The following is a 23,171-nucleotide window of genomic DNA, read 5'->3' as shown; positions in this document are numbered from 1 at the left end:
GAGTTAATAACGGGGTCTCATGGTAGAACAGTTTCTAAATGTGACCCTCACAGTCCAACCTAAAGTGACCTATCTGTCATCGACCATATTTTTTTTTCTTCTCTAGATTGACAATTATGTAAAGGACATTATGTATTAGATGTCTTCATTTATGTCCCTTTTCCTAAACCACATTTTAAAACCCTTAAGATAAGAAAATTATGTTTTATACAATATGTCCCTTACTTATAATAGGTGATAATAAACATGTAATTTTGTTTTGACCAGTTAGAATATACTGGGGTCTCTTCGCAACATGACTGGGATGTGGACTAACGAAAGATTATGGGATGTTGGTTGACATATTTTAGAGAATTATACAGTTTTAAGCTTATGGTCATTTTGAAGTAGAAAAATATAATGAATTTTAAAATTTTATTTAAAAAGTATTAGAAGTTGTTGCTAAGAAGTAATTATTTGAGTTTATTTTTGAATTCAATTTGCCTTATCTATGTTAGTTGGCCTTTTGCTCATCAGAGCTGATGTTATTATCACCTTTCAATCTCATTTAGTGTTTTATTTTGGTTTTTTATCCACCTACACCTCCTCTCTTCCATCATTATATGTATATAAAAATAGAAGTGATATTTTATTTTATATTAATAATCACTGGCCTGTTGCTGAGGGTAGTTTAAGAAGAAGTGTCCTCACTTCATTCTGAGTGTCTTTGAAAGGGCTTTGATCTGTGTGTTGAATGTCATCAGAAGCAGAGATGTAAATGCCATTTTCTGTTCTGTTTTCAGGTCACATGTGCCAATTTAACAAATGGTGGAAAGTCAGAACTTCTAAAATCAGGAAGCAGCAAATCCACACTAAAGCACATATGGACAGAAAGCAGCAAAGACTTGTCCATCAGCCGACTCCTGTCACAGACTTTTCGTGGCAAAGAAAATGATACAGATTTAGATCTGCGGTATGATACCCCAGAACCTTACTCTGAGCAAGACCTTTGGGACTGGCTGAGGAACTCCACGGATCTTCAAGAGCCTCGGCCCAGGGCCAAGCGAAGGCCCATTGTTAAGACGGGCAAGTTTAAGAAAATGTTTGGATGGGGTGATTTTCATTCCAACATCAAAACAGTGAAGCTCAACCTGTTGATAACAGGGAAAATTGTAGATCATGGCAATGGGACATTTAGTGTTTATTTCAGGCATAACTCCACCGGTCAAGGGAATGTGTCTGTCAGCTTGGTGCCCCCGACGAAAATAGTGGAATTCGACTTGGCACAACAAACTGTGATTGATGCCAAAGATTCCAAGTCCTTTAACTGTCGCATTGAATATGAGAAGGTTGACAAGGCTACCAAGAACACACTCTGCAATTATGATCCTTCAAAAACCTGTTACCAGGAGCAGACCCAAAGTCATGTATCTTGGCTTTGCTCCAAGCCCTTCAAAGTCATCTGTATTTACATTTCCTTTTATAGTACAGATTATAAACTTGTACAGAAAGTGTGCCCCGACTACAACTACCACAGTGACACACCATATTTCCCCTCTGGATGAGGATGACGCAAGGTTGAGACTGAAGCCTGAGGAATTAGAGGTCGTATGACAGGGCTGTTACCTCAAAGAAGGAGGTCACATCTGTTGCCTGGAATGTGTCTACACTGCTGCTCTTGTCACCTGGCTGCCAATACGCTAGTGGAAAACAACCCGATGTAATTTCTGTCCAGTCAGCTTCATCTCTCAGTAGAGTTATAAATCAATCACCCCAGATTTTAAAGCCACACTTGAAGACATGCTCTCATACATTGATGTACACAAACACACACTTATGCACATTTCAGCTTGCATCTGTCATGATTCCTGTCGGGAGGGCTTTCATTGTCTGACTCATAATGGTTGAGGATAACATGTCATCAGGAGAAAGGATTAACCAAACAGTGAATGGTTTCTAACACTTGCTGTTGTAGAAATCTCTTTTAAAGTCTTGAGTACATGCTAATCAATAGTCCCCACTCATGCATTCTTACTGCTTGGAGTAGCTGTACTGGTAAATACTACTGTAGGAGTATATGCTTGTTAAAATGGAAAAAAAAATATGTCTTTAGAGCTCAGTATTTTTTATTTTATGAACAACAACAAAGTGTAGTATCTTTTTTCCAGCATACAGTAGGCACATTCAAGGTGATACAAGATGGCTCTTTTTTTTCTTTTTTTTTTTTTTCTATGGAGGGAGCCTGTTCTCAGTAAAGATGAGCAAACATTTGGAATTTACATGTGGGCAGACACTGGGTTACAGCTTTCATCACCAACTATTGGACTTTTGCAAAGTTGAGACCAGCTAAAACTGCTTAAAACAAGTTCTGATCATTATATAAGAAGGGAAATGCCTGACAGACACCATGTAAGTTATAAGTGTCTGTCTTATCTTTACTACACATATTGTAACAAATTCAATATCTAGTCTTCATTTGTATGAATGGTTTGTACTGTACATAGTTTAACCAAGTGTTATTTGAGCTGCTTATTAATATTAACTTGTACTTGTCTCTCTGCTTGTTATTGGTTAAAAAAGAAAAAAAAAGGATATGAGGAAACCATTTTATCAATGTAGCTGTGAATTCCATTAAAAAAAAGAAACTTAATGTACAAAGCATTTATTCAGCTCAAGTATTGTTGAACGCTATACATATACAACATTACAGTCTGTCTGTATTTAGATATTTTATTTCTGGACAAAGTGAAATGTACATAAAAATAAAATGCTTAAGGTTGAGTTTCAATATGTACTTGTGTAAGATGATGATTTAAATGGTTCCGACAAGAAGAATGTGTTGGAATATACTCATTGTTTTACATCTCATATCTTTAAATTTGTACAAAACTATCTAAATTGCTATTAGTTTCCCAGTCAAAACAACTTAGGAGTTTCCATCTCAAGCTTGGAAAACAGTTGTGGCATATAGCGCTGCACACATTTTTTGGTTTACTGTCATACTAGTTATTTAAGAATACCAAAAAAATCAATGACCATAAGAGATAATTGAGATCTCTGAAATTAATTATAATTACTTGTATTTTTTCCGTTGTATAGAGTTTTTATCTAGCAAGGCGATTGAGAGTAAGATAATTTTTTTTTTCATTAAAAGAAAGTCAAGTAGTCTGAAAATTGTGGCTGACCTTCTACTGTAACGACTCAACTCAACTGAGAAAGTTACAACAGTAGTGGAAGGCGTCAATGCTCAGTTCAGCTGTACCATGTGAGATCAACTTATCTATATGCGTTGTTTATGGACATTAAACTTTCTTTTTAAAAATAATTACTGCATTCAATCCCAGCAAAATAAACAGAAGAAGGTGTTTGGAAGGTAACTCATTTTTAAAGGCATGGATTGGGGATTATGATATGAAGAGTTTCAAAAGTCAACCAAAGAAGCCAAATAGGGAACACCAATCCATACTTACCTTTTCTTCATGCTGCATAGGGATAAATATGTTTTCATGTAGAAAAGAACAGAAGGCACTACAGGAAATCGCAAATCACATAGTTCTGAAGTGAGAACTCAGTAACTGATTTAACTAAAAAAGAGCCTTCAACAGCAAATCAAAGATTTGTTACATGTCCATCTCTCAAAATCTCTGATATAATTAGGCAATCATTTCCATCAATGTATTAATTAACAGGCTCTTTAGGTGACTTTCCCCTCCCCCTTTCTCCCAAGCACAGTTTCCTTGCTTCTCTCTTTTTCCTGAGTTCCAAGAGCCCTTCTATTGCCTCTGTAACTTGTTTCCTGAGCCCATTGCTTCTAGGGTTCACTTCTTCTACTTCTGTGACTTAACATGTAAACCTTCTCTTATAGTTTGAAAAAGAAGAAACGGACTCTGTGGCTCAACAGGCAATAAGAGCTTCATGAGTTTCAGCAGCTGGACATATTTTCCACAGATAAACCTGTTATTCTGGGGTTTATTTATCAAAGTGATCGCTTAGGAGTTTGTTTTCTCTTAGCAAAAAGGTGAATAAATGAGAAGGGAAAAACAATTTTGGAGGGGATCATTTGATTGGTGGACCATGACTTTGGTCTAATCCAGGGGTCCCCAAACTACGGCCCGCGGGTCACATGTGGCCCCCTGAGGCCATTTATCCGGCCCCCGCCACACTTCTGGAAGGGGCACCTCTTTCATTGGTGGTCAGTGAGAGGAGCATAGTTCCCATTGAAATACTGGTCAGTTGGTTGATTTAAATTTACTTGTTCTTTATTTTAAATATTGTATTTGTTCCCGTTTTGTTTTTTTTACTTTAAAATAAGATCTGTGCAGTATGCATAGGGATTTGTTCATAGTTTTTTTTATAGTCTGGCCCTCCAATGGTCTGAGGGACAGTGAACTGGCCCCCTGTGTAAAAAGTTTGGGGACCCCTGGTCTAATCTGTCCTTTTGTCATCCAAAAATCAAGAAGAGATGAAAATATGCTTCAATCTCCACTTGTCTGCCCTGCTCTCCATCCTCCTCATGAAATGTTTATTTTCAATTTTTATGAACATTCAGAACATAGATAACTAACATTAAATGAATTATTTTTCTGAAGTTTTTCTTTAAAAGAAAAATAATATAAAAAGAAAACATAGCAAACTCCTAATAAGGTTTTCAATTTTTAATAATCCAAGCTTTCAGAACTTTCTTTCTGGGCCTGTACACACTTATCCTAAACTCCTACATCATCAACACCTCCATCTGTAATATAGAAAGTCGTGATCATGTAGAACTTTGATTCAAAAGATAATTTAGTTGTATCCCCTATTTTAGATAAGGAAGTGGGGGAAGGAAGATATTGAATATGCAGGTTCAAATGTTCAGATTATAAACTTTATTAGGGCAACTTGTTGCTTGAAGAAAGAGGTTATTATTATTATTTTTTTAAAATTTTCCATTGATTTGAGAGAGAGAAAGAAAGAGGGAGAGATGAAGGGAGAGAGAGAGAAGCATCAACTCATTGTTCCATTTTGTTGTTCCATTTAATTGTGCACTCATGTTTCCTTTTCATATGTGTCCTGACTGAGGATGAAACCAGCGACTTTGGTGTCTTGGGATGATGCTCTATTCACTGAACCACTTGGCCAGGTCTTAAAAAAATTTTTTTTTAAAACTTCATTTTACTGATTGTAGGGAGAGAGAAAGGGAGAGAGAAAGAGAGAGACAGAAACTTTGATCATTCCTGTATGTGTCGTGACAGGAGATTGAACCGGAAAACTTTGTGTAGTGGGACGATGCTCTACCCAACCAAAAGGAGATCACCTTCTCTAAATTCGCAAATATTATTTCACACCTTAGCTAAGATACAGAAGAAAAACTTCATGGTAAAAATTGATGACATCTGCTGTGAACATGGGTTTCTCATTGCCTATTGTTCATTCTAAAAGTATTTTTTAGTAAGATTGAAATTATGAAGAAATTATTATGGTTTTTTGCCTTACAGAAGAAAAATTATACATGTTATTGATTTATCTATTTATGATAAAAAACTAATGAATTGTCTCGGTACAGTTATAATGGGGCATGTTTGGGGTCCATGGCTTTTGTGAGAGTTTCTCTGCATAAGTAAAAGGGGATAAATTGTTAATAGTTCAGTACTAAATTTCTGGAAGTTACTATCCTGTAAGTAATTGAGATACTTGTTATATTTAAAACTGTGGACTGGGAATCTTCAGGTTTCTTCATTTCAGCAATAATTGTAAGCCATATTTTTTTTGCACAGAATAGGTTAAAAAAGTCATGAGAAGCCTGAGAAAGTGTTTGTCTTTTCTCTTTTTCCCACTGCTTACGTGTAAGAAGCAGCTTAGCCAATATAAACATCTCTTTGGAAAAGTGATTTGAGTCTCCACCATCAACTTTGAATGCCAAGTTTTAACCTGAAGCAAATTCCAGTAGCTGTGTTTATAAACCTTTGAAAGGATTCATGTTCTGGTTTCAGATATTTACTGATATTTATTCAATTATCAATCTATTTTATATTTTTCTTTTCATTTTATTTAAATAAAATGCAAATCAGTTGATGCATTCCAAAATTTAAAATTTAAAAATATTCATTTGCATAAAAATAATGACTATTCACCTAGTTTTCAGGTGATAAAAATTGAGAACCTTGATAGCCAGAACTGAATCCTGAAAAATAACCGAGTCAAGTTTTTCTCAGGAGTCCCATGAATATAAAAGAATGATTTTAGGGTTTGAGTATAAGGAAAACTTAAAAATTACAGTGTATCATTGAGTTTTATATATGTCTATCAGAAATATTTTTAACAAATTTATAAATACTTCTCTTTTTACCAAGATGGCAAAGAACAAAAATCCCATTAGAGAATTTGTTTGTTTGTTTACTTGTGCAAGGTGTAGAGAAACAGCCTTGAAGTAGAAGTCTACCATTGCTAAGTAGCTAGCCACTGTCCCAAGTATGATTCAAACTTCTTTAATATTTATAGTTCTGCATTTGGAGGAATATGCCTTTTATCATTGATGGATCTAATATTGAAAGTTCCCTGAAGTGAAAGATGCAGATTTACAGACCTTTTTTCAGTGACCATAGTGGCTGTTGCCAGTGCAGTTGCTATTAAAGGTGGTAGATGTTGATTCTCCCAAATTCTAACCAGTGAATTGGACAGACAGCTAACGCTCTGTTCAGACCATACACTGCGGATGGGTGCTGGCGTGGCATGTCCTGATTCTATGTCAGGCCTCCAAAGAGACAACTAGAATGTTACTGCTCTCTGATGAGCAAATTCCTTGATTCAAATACAGAAGTAAACTGTACTTATATTTAAAGAAATAATGCAAGAAAGTTGTTAGAATGCTGCTATTGCCAAATAAGTTTCTTTAAAAAATAAAATATTTTTTTTGTTACTGCTTAAGTTCACTTCATCAATTTTCTGAAATGTAATCTTATTATTAAAATTATTTTTTTGCATTGATAAAACATTTTTTATTTTAGTAGAAAATATAGTCAAATAACATATCCTATGCAGGTTGAAAATAGTTCATGGAATTTATAAAATTTAGTATAACTGACTTAAAACATTGCATTAATTTCAGGTGTATAACATAATGTCTATGCTGGTGGTTGAAGCCAGGCAGGTTTCGCATTGAGTTTGGGCAGATGGTAGAGGAACTTTGGAGCCAGAAAGCATCGAGCCATTCCTGCTTATTGGAGCCTCGCAAAGACAAGCCAGTGAAGAAACAAAGAAAACCCTGCTTTTTGCAATGAAGGGCAAGGAGCAGGAAAACCACACCCCACAGTGCAGGGAGAGTGGTCTGGGAGATCACCTGAGGGAAAGCACCTGTAGCCTTACACGGACCATACACGCGTGGTGCTGCTATGTGCTCACGCACTAATCAGGTGAAGGGCTGGCAGCCTGTAAACCAGCGAGCAATCCTAACACAGCTGTTTTCCCCACACATAATTATCAAATATTATATATTGTGAAATAATCATCACAGTAAGTCCAGTTAACTTTTGTCATCATACATAGTTATAAATTTTCTTCTTGTGACAAGAACTTTGAAAGTTTCAAGTATGAAATACAGTGTTATTAACTATAGTCACCATACTGTATATTACATTCCCATAACTTATTTTATAACTGGACATTTGTACCCTTTGATGTCCTTCACCCACTTAACAACCCCCCCCAACCAATCTGGTTATTTTGCATCTATGAGTATTTCTTTTTTAGATTCCACATATAAGTAAGATCGTGCAATATTTTTTTATTTTGTAGACTTCTTTCAATTAGCATAATGCCCTCAAAGTCTATCCACCAATAACACAAGGAAACTATCCTTTTAACAGATAGAAAACCATATTCTAATTTTGCACCAATACACTTTTGATATTAAAACTCCTTTTTACAAGTTAAGTTTGGCAATACCATTCAGACTTAGAAAAATACCACATATCTATAGTATACATATATAGGCACACAGAAACATACAGAGAAATACTAACAAAAACTTATAGTTTCATTCTAAAATTTTAGCCATGAGTCAAGCACAATACAAAACCCACTAGTTTATGAAAGAGCAGTTGGAACAAAATTGTGTTCCTGGTAAATGAACAAGGTTAAGGTAACCTGCTCAGATGGCTAAAGAGTTTTATTAAATATTTTTTATTTGCATGCTCTAAGGAATTTTGAGCTAGTTCCCTTCCTTTTGCTTTGACTTTTTCTTTTTTTAGAGGAAAGGAAGAAATATGGTTATATTGAACATTTTAACCCTGGGGTAATGAAATTTAATTTTATGACATTTATAATTTTATAACATTTTTTTCTAAAGTCTTGAAATTAGTTGATTTTCTTGAGCTATTTTTCAAGTCATTTTGTCATTTAAAAGCTTCTGCATACCAAAGAATGCATTCCATTATCTCTGAGAGGTTTGAAATTCTCTCTTGTCAAAGGTACCCCTGTAAGCTAGACTCAAATCTAAGTTAGTTTCCCCAAAGTAGCCACTACAATACCGAATTATCCAAAAGTTCAACCATTTTTCCAAAAGGGCACAAGATCCTGGTCCACAGTGGGTCTAAATATAGGGAGCAGTTTTTTGAAAAAAGTAAAGAGTTGAAAGACCAGGTGGAACTCATCTTTCTGTAGATTCCCTATGACTATCAAGTATGAGCTATTCTTACCAGCTGTTCCCAAACAGGGAATCACGTGTTTCCCCACTTTTGAACAGAATAGAGTTACTTACCAAGAAGCTTCAACAAACAAAATGCAGGTATGCACAATCAGGTTGGAAAGCTCAAAACTCAGCAAGCAGAGCTCAGATCTAAGAGTGATTTGCTCTCAAATTCCAGGGTCAGCAAGAAAGCAGTGAACTCAGTGGAGTCTGCGGGAACCAGCGCCCCTTTGTTCACTGGCCTCAGAGTAGTTGGGGGTCTTTTTTGGATCTCACTTTTGATGCTGTGAACTGTCAAAAGTTTAGGAATAACAGAAACAAAACCAATGTTTAGGAATAACAGAAACAAAAGCAATGACTTGCTGAAGCAGTAGTTACAAAAGTTTATTTTGCCCACACCAAACGATAGCTTGTCAACTGAGCACTCAAACCAAAATAAGAAATGAGATTGAGGGGAGTATTGTTATAAAACAGCATACATAGTAAGAAAGTAGTGACTGTTTTTCCATTACAGTGATTGGCTATAATATTCAAATTTACTTAAATGTTGGGGAATTGGTTAGGGGTTACCTCATATGAATTTTGGAAAAAGGTTTGTTTTGTTTATGATTTCTAGAAGCATAAGCAAGAAATAACATGGGTCAAGTTAGACTTGCAAAATAAACTATATTAAGCTTTGTTTGTATGACTAAATGAGTTTTGTCTGCTCAGGACATTTTCAAGATGGGTCCTTGTTTTTTATTTTAACAAGTTAAAAAACAAAGATGGCGCCTGCTGTTGGCTTTAGCAAAGCAGAGAGTGCGTGTGAAGTGGTGTGTGCCAGCACCCGTCCTCAGAGAGTATCCCAGCTGGGCCATGTTTAAAAATTAACAAAAAGGTTCTTTCACTTAAGGTCTGAGGGCTTTTCAAAGGACTGCTTCTCAGGGGCACCCTGGGTCAGGGGAGTCTGAGCTGGCCCTTTAAAAGCCCATCCTCGGTTCCCCACAGTTCTACAGGGTCCTGTGGACACCAGCCCTGCTGTTTTTCAAAGCTAGATGTTTTTGGAATTCATCTCTCAGGTTCAGGTCTTAAAAGCTGGGGTGCCTAATGTGAGGTATGAACCCTTTGCTCCTCACAAAGAAACTCCTGGTTTTGGGTGAGTCGCCTCTTGATTGTGGTGGAGTTTAGGGTGAGACTGTGTCTCAACCTCTCCTACCTGCCTCTCATTTCCCCAATAAAAAGAGTGCTTCTGCTGGTTTTTAGTTTTTTTAGAAGAAATTACCTGATCAAATGCTATGTATTTGTTCTGAGCATGGGGGGAGGTGACTTCGGGATTTTTCTGCATTGTCATCTGAACCAGAACTTTCTCAAAACCTTTTTAAAAGAGGTAAGCGATGATTTTCTCTTACTACTCCCTTCACTGTAGAGAGAAAGGATGCAAGTCCTTTATAATGGCTAATATTTGCTGAATACTTAAGGACGAGCCCTATACTGTGCTGAGTGGTTTCTGTGTCTTTCCCTATTTAAGCATCACAACTTTGTAAGACAAATGCTGTCATTCTGATCCTGTTGCATCGAGGAATCTGAGGCTTGGAGACAGTGACTTACCTGAAGTAGCCTATCTTAAGTAATAAGTCTAGGAGTCAAATCCCATCTCTGGGAGTCCAGAGTCTGACTTTTCACACTGTTCCTCCTTTGTGTTACTCCAATTACTTTTTTTTTTCCAAATTGCATTCAAAGAACTTATACACATAATGAACACACTTAATGTGAACTTAGGCATAGTATCATTATGTGGAGAAGAGATGAATAATTTATTCACTCTATTTTTTTCCCCCAGCTGTTTGCTTTTCTCTAATTTGTTCAGAACCCCTCGGAGTCCTGTGGTAAATTCAGTCCTGGGTTTTGCTTGGGCAAAACTCAGCTGCGCAGACAAGTGCCCATGCTGGCCTGCTACTAAGGCACCAGTATCTTTGCCCAAACCACTTTTTTTGTTAAATCATTTTGATTTGGGGCCAGAAGTGTCTTTGAGCTTCAGAAGAATGAGGAGTTGTAGGTCAGGGGATGGTTAGCGTAATGATGTAAGTTTGAATTAGTTGGTGCATGGGAATCTTGTTCCAGAAAAATAATACTGTATGTTTAGGAAAGTTTCAACAAAATGGCTTCCTTTTTTTTTCTTCTCAAAAATGAGTCATATAATTTTATTTTAATTTTCAGTCAACTTTTTTCATGTCATTTCATTATGTGACCAACCTTCTGCCTTTCTGCTATACGCTTTGAATGTTTTCCCTCCACAGAGAAAAAATAAAAATGCATGACAGTGTTTTATGCATAAACCATAAATGGGTGGGAAAATTTGGAATGCTTGCTCAACGCTCTTTTTTATGACATGTTTTATTTATTTACTTTTTGTGACATCATATTCTTACATGAAACACATCAAAAAATTGTGACCATATTCTTGCTTTATTTCCTCAAGTTTTTTAGAGACCTAATCTATATACAAAAACAAGGATAGGATTAAAATACTTAATACTTTTACCTGTTGGCTTGGCCCTCTGAACATAACAGTGATACTTACATTTGTTCCATTTTTACTTCCTTTCACAATTAACCTTCTTTAAAGAGAAAACATAAATATGAAGGCAAATTATACTCCATTGGTTTAACTAGAATGATACTCAAAATATTTCCCTGTTATAAAGAATTGATGAACTCTCCCTTCATTGTTAATTGAGCTGATCTTCACCTTGCAATTTCTCCCTAAATTTGAGGAAAGGTTTTTTTATCAATAAAATCACACTTGTGTTCATGTCTGAAGTATTTATAATATTTTATGTCGCATAAGTTACATAAACTAAGATTAGCTGAAGTTACCAATGTAGTTCTTTATTTTATTTTTTTTAATTTACAAATTTTTCATTTTCTTCTTTCTTTTTTTTTTTTTTTTTGGTCAGATGTTACTTATGCATGACCTTTTGAAGTGTATATTTCCAGCCCTCTCTATATACATTTATTTCTTTGGACAATGTGAGCATTTTCTGAGTTAGACAACTACAGCTTTCCACAGTCAGGCCTCTGCTACACCTGCAAATGTATTTCTGAGAATTTAGCCAAGCTGATGGCTTTTTTTTTTTCTTTTTTTTTTTTGTATTTTTCTGAAGTTGGAAACGGGGAGAGACAGTCAGACAGACTCCCACATGCGCCCGACAGGGATCCACCCGGCAGGCCCACCAGGGGCGACGCTCTGCCCACCAGGGGGCGATGCTCTGCCCCTCTGGGGCGTCGCTCTGTCACGACCAGAGCCACTCTAGCGCCTGGGGCAGAGGCCAAGGAGCCATCCCCAGTGCCCCGGCCATCTTTGCTCCAATGGAGCCTCGCTTCGGGAGGGGAAGAGAGAGACAGAGAGAAAGGAGAGGGGGAGGGGTGGAGAAGCAAATGGGCGCTTCTCCTGTGTGCTCTGGCCGGGAATCGAACCGGGGACTTCCGCATGCCAGGCCGACGCTCTACCACTGAGCCAACCGGCCAGGGCCAAAGAGCTGATGACTTTGATCAAAAAAGTTTCTTTATTGTTTTTAGCTTGAGTTATGTATATCAAAGGGGGACTTTGTAGCGTTAGGACCCAATTTCTACATCAGATCTCATAGAGTTTTTTGGAAAAAGTTGAGATCATTCAGAGCCTCATTCATTACCCCCACTCAGAATAGATGCTTCCTATTCATACTATTAACAAAAAGAATTCACTGTTGGAGGAAAGATTAGGAAACCAACGTATCTCTGGGAAAAAGCCTTGTGCTCCTGGGCCTTGTAGATCTGAGAGCAGGAGGCTCCGCATTGGGATGAAATCTGGGGAAGCAGCAAGTCCGGCAGTGGTGTTGAGATGGCTGGATGAAGTATCTAGGCCACTGGGAATGGCAAGTGAAAGGTGTCATGAGAAAAGCAGACTGTTTTCTATTTTTATCCAAGGTGGCATACACTTGACAGAGCCCCAGATAGCTCACCAGGCCTGAGGTGGGGACAAGGCACATGCTGGAGCAATCTATTAGACCTGCCTGCTGGAACCCAGGTAGGATGTGTATCTCTGGGGAGATCAGAGTGGGCTGATGATGAATGAGAATCACGTGCCCTCTCCTGCCAACCCCATGGCATTATATGTGTCTCGTGAAAGTTTAATGCAACCTTGGGAACAGGTGGGGAGAACCCCTAGATAGACTGAAATTGGCCTCAATTGACTGAGATTTTAGAGTTCTCCATATGGTGGAATTTGGGTTTCAGATAAAAATTAAGTTATAGAAAGGTAAAATTACATTTGTTGCACAGTTGATCATGTGACTTGAAATTAACATCTGCTAAATCTTGTTTCATTCATGTGATGGTTTGTTGATATGTGTTTTGTGGAAGGTGCCATGCTACTCACTGAAACAGAAATGTTCATGCAGAGATACCCATGTTGAAGGACAAACTAACCTGTTAAAATGCAGAAAGGATTTTGTGACTTTTATGATCTTGTCCCTCCAATATAAATCCTAATTTTATAATATATTGGCTTGAATATTTTTATATAATGGTTTGGGATTAAAGAGATAAATATAGAAATATGAAGGATGATTAGAAGGTAAATAAAGTTTTTAACTCACACTTTCAATCATTTTTTTCCTTTCTTTTTCAGTCACATTTTTAAAGTTTATAGATACATGTAGAACTCAATTTCTGACACACTGGAAGAAATAGAATGTTTGGGATATCTCATAGGGCCCTGTCAAGGAAAATGCCCTGTGGTAAAAATAGGACTCGACCTCACACAGCAGGCTTCAAGTCTAACTCTTTTCATTACACTTTAATTATACTTTTCCCACTCTCCCTGGGAGCTCCCACTTATATATTTGTAAAATACATTTCTAGACTAAGTCATGGTTTGAAAATATGTTCCAAGAATCCCTAAATTTCCAGTAAGTACTTCCTGGGCTTCTTCAGTGGACATGAGGAAGGAAGACAAGAGGACGTGGTACTGAACCATCTGCATAACTTTTCACTTGAGTATTCACTTATTCCAAACATACTTACAGAATGTCTGCCATGTGTCAGGCACTGGTATATGTCCTGAGGATACAGCTGTGAGCAATACACATAAGGTTTCTACCCTCATGTAGCTCAGTATCCAGTGCAATAAAACAGCACTCACCAAAGAAATACTTCGTATGTCTGGTGATAATCAGTGCTATGAAGACAAAAGAAGGAGGATGTTATAGGGTTTTTCATATTTTTCAAAATGGTGGTTTAGAGAGAGCTCTTCTATGGTGACATTTGAAGGAAGTGAGGAAGCTAGTCATGTGGATGTCTAGGGCCAGGCCAGGTCATTGATCCCGTGGACAGAGCACTGCAATCATAAATACCTGAGCCAAGGGCTTTTAGAGAAAGGCAAAACGTCTCAAATGGCTGGAGCAGAGCGAGCACTGGAGAGAACCTGACGAGACGAGTCATGAGAGGAAGCAGGAGTTTGACTTTCACTCTGGCTGGGAGAAGAACCTGTAGAGGTTTGAGAGCAGATGAGTTATGTGATGTGACATGTTTTAAAAGGACTACTCTGATCGCACTGTTGAGGATGGAAGACAAGGGGGGGAGGTGGAAGCAGGGAGGCCAGGCATGAGGCTCCTGCAGTCGTGCAGGTGGGAGGTAGTGACGGCTGAGATGTGGAGGCAGGGGCAGCAGCAGCAGCTGTGGGAAATCACTGGGTCATGGCTGTAACCTAAAGATGCAGCTGAGAACTGACAGCCAAACTGGTTGTGATGTGTGTGGGAGAGAAAGGAGTCAATTATGCCTTACTTATTTTTTTTATATTCAGGTTACATATACAGATGACTAATGAGACCAATTGTGTTGTAAAACCTGTTTTGAAATTAACTGAAAGTTACAGTTACATATGTACCTCTGTTAACTAGTAAGTTTCTCCATCTTTTTGGAATGCATGGAAGGGAAAATAATTAATTTTATAATTTAAAAAGTCTGTATTTTTTCTTTGGGTTCATTCTGACAGTCACTCTATTGCTCTTAAAAGCATTCTGAGATCTGCGTAGTTTCTTTCTTTAGGTATTGCTTTTAAAATATGTATAAAGAACTCTTTCGTAATATAAGACTTACTTTGTATCTATCCACTGTTGAAAATTTGAAAGAAAAAAAGTGGTGTTATGTAAATTGGAAGAAACAAGTAAACAGAAAAGTGTAATGTGTAAATCTCTTCATGTTCAATTTGAAGCCCAGGATTTATTTCATTGGAGGCAGATCTGCATATAATCTACAAATAGGACAGGGGTTCCACAGCTGACATTTATGAAGGCCAAGAAACTCCCAAAATTTATGTACTAGATGGGGCAAAAGTAGGTTTACATTAATTATTTATAAAGAAAATGATACAATAATTAATAAACAATAATACATGAATAAGCTGTGTTTCTTTATACTCACAACTATAAACCTACTTTTGCTCCACCAAATGTGTATATTTTTCTTAGAAGAGATATCCTATTTCCCATCTTATTTACAAAAGGGTTTTTTTAAGTAAATAAATAAAAAGACAACAAAATTAACTGATATGCAATTATGAACTAATGGGTGGGAACAAAGATTTCAACAAAGGGAAATTTTGAAAGATGTTATTGAGGATTCCTTTAAAAGTATTCTATTTTATACTTAATCATCTGAAATTTTAAAAATTATTTTTGATGTTTCTGGTAATAAAAAATTAATTTTTTACGTTTGAAAACTCTGAATGGGCCCTGGCCAGTTGGCTCAGTGGTAGAGCGTCGGCCTGGCGTGCAGAAGTCCCGGGTTCAATTCCCGGCCAGGGCACACAGGAGAGGCGCCCATCTGCTTCTCCACCCCTCCCCCTCTCCTTCCTTTCTCTCTCTCTCTTCCCCTCCTGCAGCCAAGGCTCCATTGGAGCCAAAGATGGCCTCTGCCTCAGGTGCTAGAATGGCTCTGGTTGCAGCAGAGCAATGTCCCAGATGGGCAGAGCATCGCACCCTGGTGGGCATGCCGGGTGGATCCCGGTCGGGCGCATGCGGGAGTCTGTCTGACTGCCTCCCTGTTTCCAGCTTCAGAAAAATACAAAAAAAAGAAAGAAAAGAAAAGAAAACTCTGAATGAAAATTGAAAAAAATAAAACAAATTTAAACTTTAAATGTTACTTTATTTTAGAATGGCAGGAAGCATTTTGAGGCCCACTTTAAAAAGCAGGAGTTGGCATCAGAATTATCTGTTCATCTGCAGAAACGTCTCACAGTTTATGAGTACAAACATCAGTACCAGAACTCAGGTTTCTCAAGAATGTTAAATCAAACCTTTGAAAACTTGAAAAGACTCTACAAGTCACAGAATGGAAACTCATATGGCTAGAAAAATTGAATTATATAATCAGGCATGTCATTGTGCCCTGTCTATGTATTTAATTCATATAGATGTACTGTAATGGGACAATTGATTCAAAATCATTGTGCCTGAAAATTGAATATGTAGAATTTATATTCATTTAGAAATATAAATATATGTGGTGGTTGAACAGCCAGTTATAACCATTCATTGATACTCTCTCATGTTCTTAAAAAACAATAAAATAATTACAAGTCTGATTATTCTACTTCCTATGTGGACATTTATATTCTCTTTGGCCTCTGGGATAACATTTAGTGTTATTTTGTTGCAGAATAATAGTTTGATATAACGATTAAGTGTCTTAAATACTATATTTATTTCTAACTATATTGTTGCTAATTATTGATTTTGAGGAGGATGTAGTTCTATCTTAAATAAAGACCATTGCAGTAAAGAAAAATTAGAATATAAACTTGTGTTCCTATTTTGTTTTCTCTTTACATTGATATGTATTTAATTTGATGATGACTAAATCTGATAGAATTTACATTTTCCAGCATATATGAATGTCATCATCCCAACTTTCAAATATGTGCTCAGTTCCAGGGCCTTATATCTCTAGATGTGATAGTCTTGGAAACAAAGTGGAAATAAAAGTATAAAGGATCTAAAATGGTCTTGAACTCTAATATCTACCGAAGCTAAAATTTCTGAACCAGCAATGTACTTGGAATTATTGAGTGTCCTTTCTCAGTGATGTAGCAGGTACTGCCCACTCCCCTTAACACATCAGTCCCTATCAGCTCCACTTCCAGCTACTGGCACCTGTGTTTCTTTTCCTGAAGGCTCTCTGTCCACTGGAGCCTGCTTTGCTATGTGTGCAGCAGGTAAGAAGTGCCCGGGAAATGATGCTGTTCAGTTGCCCAGGGACAGCTCTCAACAATGAGAGAAGGAGCCCTCAGCCACGGTCGTCAGGGAGGATAACTCTGATGTGTGTGTGTGCTGCACTGGTTTGCCAAACCCCTCAGTAGTAACTTGCTTAATGGAGCACACCTCATTGAATTTCTTCTCCTGCCTCACTTCCCTCCATTTCTGATGCCTGCTATAATCAGTTTTAATATTAACTACTTTTGTTCAAATCTTTGTCTCAGGAAATGTTTCTGGGGAATTCACATTATGATAAATGTGGATTACAAAACTCTTATTAGATCATGATATTTGCTCTCAATTATAAATGTAAAATAATATCTTTTATGAAGATATATTTTAAGATCACATTTATTGAGGTATAGTTTACATAAAAGAGTGCAATCATTGTCGCTGTATAGTTCAGTAAGTTTCTATACAACTGTGTAACTGACACCATCACAATTAAGATATAGAACATCTTGGCCTGACCTGTGGTGGCACAGTGGATAGTGTTGACCTGAAATGCTGAGGTCGCCAGTTCGAAACCCTGGGCTTGTCTGTACAAGGCACATTTGGGAGTTGATGCTTCATACTCTTCCCCCTGTTTTCTCTATCTCTTCCTCTCTCTCTCTCTCTCTTTCCTTTCTCTCTAATAAAAATGAATAAATAAAATCTAAAAATAATATATAGAACATCTCCATACCCTAAAAAGTAACCCATATTTCTTTATAATCAATTCCCTGTCACACTCAAAACTTCCCTTTCTCACTTCAGTATTTTTTATTCTAGAATTTTATGTAAAAGGAACCATACATTATGTATTCTTTTTATTGGCTTCCTTTGCTCTGCATTTTTTCTAGACTCATTCATCATGCGTTTTATGAATCAATAGATCTTTAATTGCCAAGTAGAATTTTTTTGTGTAGAAATACTACAGTATGTTTATCTATTCACATGCCGGTGGCATTTGCGATGCTTCCAGTTTAGGGCTATTATAAGTAAAGCTGCTTTGGGATACTGAGTCAGTCCAGGGACCTTGGCAGCTGACTCTCGAGGTCTCTCTGAGGCCACACCCAGGTCTTCTCTTTATGACTCCCCTCTGCCCTGAGTCACCTCCCCTCTACCAGAGCTCCAGCGCATGCCTGAGAGCAAGCCCCTGGGCATTGGTCCTTTGGGAGAGCAGCTGGGAATCGAGCAGACTCGCTACTCTAACTGGGGGACAGAATCCTGCTGATTTTCAATGCTAGGCACTATGCAGGCTCCACACCTGGCCCTGCTGCTCTGAGTTGGGTGTCCCGGCATGGGGTTTAGACCTCTGCTCCTCAGGGGTGATGATGGCAGCTGAAGTGTCGCTCTGGCATCTCAGACGGCACACAAGGTGCGGGGGGCAGGCCTCTCTGCGTCTTCACCCTTCTTACCAGTCCCTGTTTCGCTTCTATAAGTCCTTGGACATAATACTCCTGTTCAGCCGTCCTTCAGTAGCCCTGAGATTTATGGATAAAATTACTCAGGTTTTACTGATGGTGAAACTGAGGTTCAATGAGGTTAAGTCTGTAAGGTGTTCCTCTTACACTATCATTTGTTTTTAATTGTTAGAACTAAATCCATGTTGGATATAAACAGGTTTTTGGCATTGATTTGCTAGACACCTTGCAAAAAATGCTGATATGTCTCTGAGTATTTTTTTTATATCGTTGATAAAGACGCATAAATTTATCCATAAAGAACCATTGAGTTTGTATTTGAAAAAGGTGATATAAGCACTTTATTTCAGAAATGCACTCTGATGACATAAATACATTAATATTGTACAACAGTATTTTAATTATTAGCACTTAAAATGATATTCATTTTTATGTATAGCCTTATTCTGAATCAAGGGGCTATGCTATAATATACTAAATACCCGCTAGCAATGACGAAAGTCTGACTAAACTAAGGTTGTGACTTGAGGATTGTTTTCTCCCTAATGGTTACTACAGTGTGTCCGTAAAGTCATGGTGCAATTTTGACCGGTCACAGGAAAGCAACAAAAGATGGTAGAAATGTGAAATCTGCACCAAATAAAAGGAAAACCCTCCCAGTTTCTGTAGGATGATGTGGCAGCATGTGCACGTGTGCAGATGATGATGTAACACCGTGTATACAGCAGAGCAGCCCACAGCCATGCCAGTCAAGATGTGGACGGTACAGAGGAAAGTTCAGTGTGTTCTGTGGCTTGCTAAGTTCGAATCCATGACCAAAGTGCAACGTGAATATCGGTGCGTTTATAACGAGGCGCCACCACATAGGAATAACATTACTCGGTGAGATAAGCAGTTGAAGGAAACCAGCAGTTGGTGGAGAAACCCCGTTCTGGTAGGCCATCAGTCAGTGATGAGTCTGTAGAGGCTATACGGGATATCTACCTAAGGAGCCCTAAAAAATCTGTGCATGAGCCCACATCGAACTGCACTGAATAGATATGAAACTGGGAGAGTTTTCCTTTTATTTGGTGCAGATTTCACATTTCTATCGTCTTTTGTTGCTTTCCTGTGACCGGTCAAAAGTGCACCATGACTTGACGGACACACTGTATTTACTTTAGCATTTACCTCTGTATAAGAATAGAAATATGTACATAGCATAGTTTGGCATTACTAGTAAAACATAATAACATAGCAGTTTTTCATGGTATGAAAACTAGATAAACTATTATTTTTAGTACTTTTTACCTGAAAAGAATAAATTGCATGAAAAGACATTTTAAATAAGCATATGAACTTGCACATAAAAACAATTAGTTTATGACACCACAGATATAACTAGCTTATAATTTTGACTTAACATTCTGTTTCTCAGATATTGCTTAGCTTTACCCAGAATAATTTTCCTCTCTTTTTTGCCTATTAATGATTCCTCACTGTATTAGAAATACTGAAAAGGATAAAATAATATTTCAAGTACTGGGTATTTTATTCTTTGCAGTTGTATTTTTAAATTTATTAATTTTTAATTAAGATTTAATTTTTAAAGTAGTTCAATGCTGAAGGGAAGGCACAGAGGTTCCCATGTGTCCCTTGTCCCCCCACATGCACAGCCTCGCCCGTTACTAACATCCCTACCAGAGTCATTCATCTGCTCCAGTTGAGGAACCCGCACTGACACAGCATAATCACCGGAAGTCCGCAGTTTACGTTAAGGTTCACTGGGTGTTGTGTATATTCTATGGGTTTAGACAAATGTAAAATGACATATTTCCACATCATAACGTCATAGGGTACATTTACTGCTCTGAAAGTCATCTGTGTTCTGCCTACTCACCTCTTCTCCTTCCCCAAACCTGGTAACCACTGATATTTTTACTGTCTGCATAGTTTTCCCTTTCTACTGTTCTATATTTTAAAATATCATGTAATAAATTATTGAGCATTTATAATATCCAGGTACCAGTTAAGTGCTGAGAACACTAAAATAGATATTTTTAAGAGCTTATACATTGTGGAGCGTTAAAAGCAATTGTATTATATCATTGGCCATATGAAATATAATATAATATAATATAATATAATATAATATAATATAATATAATATAATATAATATAATATAATATAATATAATATAATATAATATAGTATAATATAATATAATATTATATAAAAACGTATTGCTTTGGTAACTCTGATGAAGGAATAAATTATTTTTTCCTGTAGACAGTACGGGAGGGCATTCCAGTCTGTGTTCCCCCACGGGCAGACCCTGCGACATGGGTTAGAGTGCAAGTGTTTATTTGGGAGGTAGAGAAGTGAGATTGGGAAGGAAACACAGCAAGAAAGGGGGCTTGTTAGTTAGTAGTGGTAATAGTTACATGTGGGACTGGAAAGAATGTAAAAACAATCCCAGCATTTTATGAAAGCTGAAACATTAATAGGAACCTTCATTAAAGCATTCTACCTTGGTTCTAAGACAAAGAACAGAGAATTTTGGAGGGTTTAGATGTGAGATATTTCTCTAGAAAAAACATGACCTTAGTGTGCTATGCTCCCTTCTGTTTCAGAACTTTCCTCATCGGTCCTAAGAACTTTGAAGGATCAACTTAAAAATATCAGACTAGAGTGAATGTTCTGTGTAACTAGTGGATAGCTTTTATTAATGCCTTTTGCTTAGGATCTGATGAGTATTTGAGACAGATAGCTGAGGTCAAAAGGGAGTCACCCCAAATACCAACACTTTTTTCTACCCATATTCTACACAATTTGAGAAAGTAAGTAGAGCAAATTTAGGGGTCAAAAGATCAACTTCATTGATAGTGGCTCTGTATAAGAATGCATTTTGTGAGAGCCAAATCCATCCAATATCCACACCCCAGAATTAGGCTGAGTTATTCAATGATGCAGGCAGTGCATTCTCCACTTGGATGGCTTTCCCGGAGAAGACTGAGCAAGGTGAGAATTCCTACCCTTGGAGGGAAAGCTTGTTTTCCACTGGAAGGCTACAGCAGACTGAAACATGTTGTTATTCTTCCCACGTGGACTTGTCAGATACACCACTTTGTTCCCAGCTGGGGTGGGGGGGATTTTGAAGGAGTAGAGAAAGGCAATAATTATCTTTAGAACAAATTTTTTTCTTATGAAAATCAGAATTTGTGTTGGAGTGGTGGCGAGGGAAAGATGTTTCCTCTTTTACAGGATTATATAAAAAAGATTAGCAAGGTGAGAATAATTAGAGAAGAATTTAATATTTTTCCCATTAAAAGAAATATTTATGGGTTGTTATGGTTCAGAACAAAATGAAGAAAATTTTTTATTTTGTGACTACTCATAATGATGACAGTAAGAGGAAAATTATAGTATCAGAACATTCTTTAAACTGAGAATTTTCTATTTTTTTTTAAATTTGGTTGTTGCATTTTGGGAGCCACCTGTGTTCAAACCCATAAGTTTTAAACAGAGTTTTAGTAATACATTTAAGTGAAATTTTACTCGGTTCTAAATTAAGCCTAATTTAACATTAACACAATGTTTTTAAATTTAATGTACTCTACAGCATCTTCCAAATGACACTCTATAGCACATCAAAGCAGCAGGAATGTTACAGTCAAAAATAGCATGGTCAAATTAGTTGGGAAAATACTGAGCTAACAATTAAGTTTTACTATGACTATGAAACTTCTTAAAAATATTTCAACTCTAAATATGAATTGTGAATCATCTAGTATTTTCTTCCTTTTATTTTTCTAAATTCAACAAATGGAAGGGAGGCAGAGAGACAGACTCCTGCACGCACCCCGACTGGGATCCACTGGGCAAGCACAGTAGAGTGCGATGCTCTGCCCATCTGGGACGTTGCTCTGTTACTCAGCAACCAAGCTGCTTTTAGCATCTGAGGTAGAGGCCATAGAGTCATCTTCAGTGCCTGGGGCCAACTCACTCCAATCGAGCCATGGTTGAAGGAGAGGAGAGAGAGAAAAGCAAGAGGGGTAGGGGTGGAGAAGCAGATGGGTGCTTCTCCTGTGTGCCCTGATGGGGAATTGAACAAGGGACATCCACACACCCAGCTGACACTCTACCGTTGAGCCAACCAGGCAGGACCACATCTAGCATTTTAAAAACTTATTTGAGTGCTGTCCTTTTTTTTTTTTTTTTCTTGCTGACTACTTTATGGGACCAATTTTCTTTGTATCATGCTTTGGGATATAGTGTTTTATTTTACTTTAAAAATTCTTTCATAACTGCCTTTTGACCTAGCTATCCCACTTTTAGGAATATACCCCAAGAACACCATAGCACTGTCTCAAAAGGAGAAATGCACCCCCATGTTTATGGCAGCATTGTTCACAATAGCAAAGATCTGGAAACAGTCCAAGTTTTCATCAGTGGACAAGTGGATTAAAAAGTTTTGGTACATATATACTATAGAATACTACTCAGCCATAAGAAATGATGACATTGGATTATTTGCAACCACATGGATGGACCTTGATAACACTATACTGAGTAAAATAAGTAAATCAGAAAAAACAAAGAACTATATGATTCCATACATAGGTGGTACATAAAAATGAGACTCAGAGACACGGACAAGAGGGTGGTGGCTACTGGGGGGGGGCACAAAGAAAACCAGATAGAGGGTGACAGAAGACAATTTGACTTTGGGTGATAGATATGCAACATAATCAAATGTCAAAATAACCTGGAGATGTTTTCTCTGAACATATGTACCCTGATTTATCAATGTCACCCCATTAAAATTAATAATAAATAAATAAATAAGTTTTTCATATATTTTATTT

The 23,171-nt window shown here is 37.3% G+C and overlaps 1 protein-coding gene across 1 annotated transcript in view; it reads left to right on the top strand.

Annotated features, from left to right (window-relative positions):
- NXPH1 (neurexophilin 1) overlaps positions 1-2,707 on the top strand; it is a 310,810-nt gene extending 308,103 nt beyond the window's left edge. The window contains exon 3 of the mRNA XM_066353962.1: positions 783-2,707. Coding sequence (XP_066210059.1) covers positions 783-1,544 — 762 coding nt within the window. The 3' untranslated portion in view covers positions 1,545-2,707. The remainder of the gene's footprint in view (positions 1-782) is intronic.
- The last annotated feature ends 20,464 nt before the right edge of the window (positions 2,708-23,171 follow it).

This window comes from Saccopteryx leptura, chromosome 12, assembly GCF_036850995.1.
Source record: "Saccopteryx leptura isolate mSacLep1 chromosome 12, mSacLep1_pri_phased_curated, whole genome shotgun sequence".
In the NCBI taxonomy this organism is placed as follows: Eukaryota; Metazoa; Chordata; class Mammalia; order Chiroptera; family Emballonuridae; genus Saccopteryx; species Saccopteryx leptura.
Note: the sequence above shows the minus strand (reverse complement) of the source record. Positions and strands in the feature narration are given on the sequence as shown.